Source organism: Filicampus tigris, chromosome 6 (assembly GCF_054856515.1).
Source record: "Filicampus tigris isolate MCC_2025a chromosome 6, RoL_Ftig_1.0, whole genome shotgun sequence".
Lineage (NCBI taxonomy): Eukaryota > Metazoa > Chordata > Actinopteri > Syngnathiformes > Syngnathidae > Filicampus > Filicampus tigris.
Window position 1 is genome coordinate 23,305,260 of NC_141222.1, and position 6,000 is coordinate 23,311,259.

Below are 6,000 nucleotides of genomic sequence, written 5' to 3' on the forward strand. Positions count from 1 at the left end.
ACGATGCCGACTAACCTACTTCATTCACAAGATGTGGACTAAGCTGCTTTTAGCGCTCAAGGCTCAAGTCGGCTTAATGTACATCTGAAACTCGTACCAAAGCTTTGGCGCCCACTCTGCTCGACAGCGCTGCCTTCGGTCACAACTTGGGTAACGGACGTGTTAGTAAATTGATCTTCACCGCAAACAAGGGTGGCCGATGGCCATTTTGTTGTGCGGTACTAAGCAGCTGAAGCCATGCGGCTGTATTAGAAACCATTAATGATGCAATGTGTCATAATGCGATAAGATAAAACTACATCACGTGCTTGCACAATTCGCCCCAAAATAACATGAACATGTATGAACATGTTCATACCTGTCAACCCCCCGGGGGTGTATTGAATCTTACCAAAGTTGTAATCTGCCGTTGACTTTTGGTGAAGTGTGGGCCTGTGAAACCCTTCGAGAGTTTCTTGTGATTAGGGTTATATAAATAAACTTGACTTGGTACTGTAAAATGTGACTCATGCGAACAAATTAGATGTGCATGTCAATGAGCTATCAACAAGCATAGTGGTTACGGTAATTTGGAGAACAAAAAAAGGGGGAACAAATTTAATAGCCCACTGAGGGCATTGTGGCTAGCAAGTGAAATGGGTTGTTTTATGGGATGATATAATGATTCAATTGTGTGGCAATGGTTAGCTAAAACGATGTCACATGCTAACTTCCACACAAATACGTTGATACATTTTTAGCAACTCCAATGTCCACCAAAGGGACAGAGTATTTTTTTTTTCCATGCAACTGTGAGTGATGTTTTTACAAGTATTGTAACAAAGTGCATCAATGACTTTAATAGTAGCTAGCTAATTGGTTAGCTAAAACAGGGCCCACACTCCACAAGTACCTATAATAGGGCCAAATTTGAGCATTTTGCTTCCCTTACCACCAAGTCAGCAATTGTCATTGGACATATGGTTATGGTATAGAGTGCTGTATTGGTCATCTTGCATACACAACATACTATAAGAGTAGTAAACACACATGCTAATTTCTTGCCACGTCATGTGGGCGGTCTTGCACGCTTTAAAAATTGAAAAGGTGTTAAAAATTGGCAAGTACACCAACTTGTAGGCTACTAAATTGTACAGAAATTACAGAAAATTGTCATATTTTTACTGACTTTCCAATTGACTTAATTCTTTACTTTGAATAAAAGCTGAACTACTGTATTATAAAATGGGTGACAGGAAATAGGCCACTGTGTAAAAAAAAGTGTAAGTCAGATGGGTAGGCTGTTTTCTGATATCTTCCCTCAATTTGTTTTGTGGAGCATATCAATGTGAAGGTCTAATACAATATATTGTGGACATAAATTAGATCAAATGTAAGCATTGTTGGTGTTTTTTGTTTTAAGGTTGCTACTAACCGCGTGGGTTGTTAAAACACACACACACTCAATATTGTATAGTACAGTAGAAAAAATGACGTGAAGAGGTTGAACGTGAACTAACAAAGAAAACAGTTCCTACCTGGAGCCTCCTTCTTCGAATGATGCCAGAGTCGTCCATGGTGATGCCTCTTGGAGGGTGCCTCGGCCCCCTGTAGTTTTTCTTAAACGAGTTCACAAGACGACGCCACGATGTCACGCGACTTTCCCCCCCAGCACGCGCCTCGAATCAATTTAGCTAAAAATCGAAGCCTGAGTGGACATCATTTACCGGCGATGTAGTGAATATCACGATGACAAAGAGTATCACGGGCTTGAATCAATTCACTGCAAGTCAAACGTTAAACAGCGAGGAAGTGACAAACACACACACACTCGTGAAATAAGCCCCTCCGGTGTTGGGTCCAGAAATCCACGGGAGTGGTGACACCGTGCAGGAGTTCGGTAAACGCATCGCCATCATCACGCCCGATCAACGGCACAGCGCTGTAATCGCTCACATAAAGGCGACGCCGTTGCGGTAGCTTTCAGATCCGCATGAAAGCACCATCCAAGCACAAGGGATGTGTCCGAGCGCCCCTCACACGCACGCGGCTTTGTGTCATCGTGTTTCTCCACTTCCACTGCCTCCTCTACTCCATCCTCAGCTCCGCCACAACAACCGCTTCCTACTACCCGGTGACGTTTAACCCCCCGGAGACCAGAAGCTCCGCACTGAGGATCCGTAAGGGAGGGGTGGGGAACCGATGGAGTTCACACATGGGACCCCCTCCCGCCCCGCCACTCCCCTGCAAAGTGGCTGAGCAAAGAATGTGATTACACGGATCGATTTGATGCAATATTTGTGAGCACGAGGCATCGATCTAAAAGGAAATGAACTAAAGTCTAATGAAGCCTCCAGCACGACAAAATCTAACATCGGCAGTCCTTACCTTTTTTTTTGCGCCATGGACAAAGAAACAAATAAATGATTAAAAATACAACTCAACATTACGCAATTAGTGGGAGCCCGGTCCCATAACGGGTACCGGGAGACAATGACACAAATTTCATCTTGATCACAAAGTTCAGAAAATAGAATGTTGGAAATGGGAGCAAGAAATTGAGTGTTTTTGATCGCTTTTGCAACCTCTTGACTATTCTGCATTGATTTTTATCCAAAACAATTTTTGATAACTCCTGCGACCAAAACAATTTTTTCCACATGCATTTAAGAGATTTGTTTTTCCAAGATAAGGCTTCCATATTGCCACCCAACCCCATACCTAACATGAAAACTGGAGCTTGTCGTCAAAAATTCTTACAGCTCTGTCAATGTTGCTGTCAGCCTCTTGCCATCCCCGTTAGTTTTCTTCTAGTCTTTTCATCAATTTTGGAGAGATTTCCGGTGGATGGTAATATCACTGTTGTGCCATATTTTCTCCACTTAATCAATGATGACTGTCTTCATTTGTTCCATGGCATATTTAAGGGGAAGTCACATAAAAAAAAACATTCAACAATGTGTATTATGCGCCCGCACTATATTCTAATCACGGCATTCTGGTTAATATTGTGTTTTTGGAATTTGAATTAATCAGCAAAATCCACACGTTTTTATCCATCTCAGGGGGCGGCCATGAAAATGGCATCAGACAAAATGGCCGCCCCCTGAGATGGATAAAAACAGGTTAATTTTGCTGCTTAACTCATTCACTACCTTTGACAAATTTATTTGTCTTTTTACAGTCCAGCCATTCAATCCCAGGGACCTTTTTATATATTTTTCAAATATTTTTTTCAAAGGTTAGGGTAAAACAGGGTCTGAAAATGTCCGGCAGTGAATGAGTTCATTAATATTTCACAAAAACATGATTAATCAGAATATTGTGTTTAGACTAGTGGGCACCCATAGAACATGATATTGTAAAGATTTTTTTGGATTGACTTTCTCTTTAAGTACATTATAAAACAAGTCAAAATAAAAAGAAAAAAAAAACAAAGGAATTAGACTAACACTTTGGAAATGTTTTTAACCCATCCTCCTGACTACTATCCTGAAACAACAATTGCCCTGTGATTCTGATCCTGGCCTTTAAACGGGGTGTGTAGACTTTTTATATCCACAGTACACATACAATCTTTTTTATCTGAATGAAGTAAGATAAAGACAATAACCTCGCTTTATTCTAATGACGTCCACTCTCGCAGGGAATTTGCAGGAATGACCGAGTTAATGGCCGAGCTCTCTGAATCATTGTGCCACCATAGCAACATCTTCTCCACAGACACATTACACAAGAAGATCCTCTGGGGAAGGGATCAACTAAACTTCCCGCTCACGCACTGTGGTTTTATTGACAAGTGAGATGACCGAATCAACTTTTAATGGAACAACACTGCGGTGTATTAGTAACCGCTTACGACGCTGGAGGAACATGCTCGGACAAAGTCCATCACGCGTCTCTGTCGGACATTTTGTCTTTCAGGGGGAAGACCAACATATTGATTTGTATGGTTTAAAACATCAGGACTCTTTGGGGATCAAATTTTGAAACTAAAAGGCAAACACTAGTAATTTAAGTGATACATTAAAATGATTATCTACTGTATTTCTACGTCCTCGGGTGGGGGCTGAGGTTGTTTATTTGTGTAATACTTGTTTTCAACACGGGAAGACTCCACAATTGAATTCTTCTGAATGACTGTTTATGTGCATCTTGGAGTCACTCCTGTTTTGAGTTAACAAAAGAGTTCAAATGTGGTCAGCAACAATTGTGTCTGTGACCTGAGGAAATTACAGCTTTTTTTTTTTGTCTTGAGGGGTGTGGAGAAGGCATCTATTAAAGGGAGGTGTTTATTTGTCTTAAGTGGATGATGCGCTTGAAGACAAATTGGAGCATGCCAGACACTATTAGAGGAAATACATTATTTAAATGAGCACATTTTAATACATTTTCATGCATGGCCAACGTTGTTTGCAGAAGTCTTTGAATAAGATGGTAAACGGATAAATTGATGATTTTATGCTGCCAAATGTGGCATTAATTATACTTTTTTTTTGTTGAACAAGTTAAACCATCCATCCGTTTTCAATGGGCCAGTAAAACCAGATATTAGTAAAAAAATAAATAAATAAGAAGTGTGGCGTTAAGATTACACAGGACAGTACTGCACAGTATATTTTTTTCTCCATGTTTGCAGAGGTATTTTATACTTAAAGATACAACATACTTTAAGGAGAGCTGAGCAATTAATCGAATTGAAATCGACCTTGCATTGGAGCAGAATGCAAATTTAAAAAAGAATAATTTATTGCTTGCGTTTGTCTAAAAAAAAAAAAAAAAATACATGGGACATAACTTCAACAAATCGCATAATAAATCTCAATCGCAATATTTAGGGGGAGGAAAAAAAAATTGCAATTAGATTATTTTTCAAAATCGTTCAGCCTTGCTGTATAGCTTTTAATGCAACCTTCCATTTGTATGTGCAGTAGTTTGATGTTAGGACTAATTTGGATGCTCTTCATTTTTAATTCCCTTTGTTGTCCTTGTTGCAAATTACAAAAGGCCAAGCACATGGCGATATGTGATTGCTGGGTAAAAATATATGTAAAAAGTGCGACCCAGTAGCAGCAGGTGAAATATTCTGTTTGCGAGCGTGACCCAGTTAGCAGCTTGTCGGACTCCTCTATTATACCGCTTTTTGTTATTAGCATTTAATAATTGATGAAAGCGCATGAATTTTGCATTTTTCATCCCTCATTCATTAATTGTGTGATTGGGGAAGGGCAGCGTGGCACTGCTGGCAAAAAGCAGGCGCAGACAAAAGCTTTCAGGAATGATGTCAGCCCGTTTTGAAAAGACGCCCTGAGGGAGGTCACATGGGGTCAACAGTCCCGAGCAAAAACCCGGCATGAGGGCTGGGATGTGGAATACGTCTGCATCTTGCACAATCCCATTTCCCGACACGGTAAGGCCGTCTCACAAACGCTACGTCAGCTCACATCTCTTCATGTGCTCTAAGTGCCTCCGCCTGCATTCAAACTGGCTCTGTGAGCGTGCCGATAAAATAAAAAAAAATAAAATAAAAAAAACAACAGGATGTGGATATTATTTTTGCTGATTTATAGCTTGTATGAGTTCACCTTTCTTGCACATTAAATGCGAGCATAGGCAGTTAAAACAACTTACGAATGTCACATTTGATGTACACCATTGGGGTTCTGTAATGGCTGGCATGGGTTTTTATTGTCGCATAAGATGGTTATGTTATTCACAAGGTTCCCAGTTTAATAGCAAAATCACATGGAAAGAATATAATTCACTCTCAGTGCCCTTGAAGCTGAATGCTCTGTCGGCTCATTCAGATGCAAGTCATCCATCAGGAAGTGTTCAACCTGAAAATCGTTCATGAAAATACACCAGGATTTCTCTAATTCAAAACAGTAGGAATAGACTTCTACCCAAGTCTCAATTCTATTTAGGAAACAGATATTTTTGCTTTCTATTGTTGGACCGAAGCATTTTCTATGCAAAATAAAAATGGCATCCAGAACATCTGTTAAACGTTTTGATTCGCAA

The 6,000-nt window shown here is 40.1% G+C and overlaps 1 protein-coding gene across 1 annotated transcript in view; it reads right to left on the reverse strand.

The window, feature by feature from the left end:
- Positions 1-2,108, reverse strand: part of mast1a (microtubule associated serine/threonine kinase 1a) — a 70,183-nt gene extending 68,075 nt beyond the window's left edge. Inside the window, exon 1 of the mRNA XM_086033646.1 lies at positions 1,518-2,108. Within this exon, the coding sequence (XP_085889772.1) occupies positions 1,518-1,556 (39 nt within the window). The 5' untranslated portion in view covers positions 1,557-2,108. The remainder of the gene's footprint in view (positions 1-1,517) is intronic.
- Between the last annotated feature and the right edge of the window lie 3,892 nt (positions 2,109-6,000).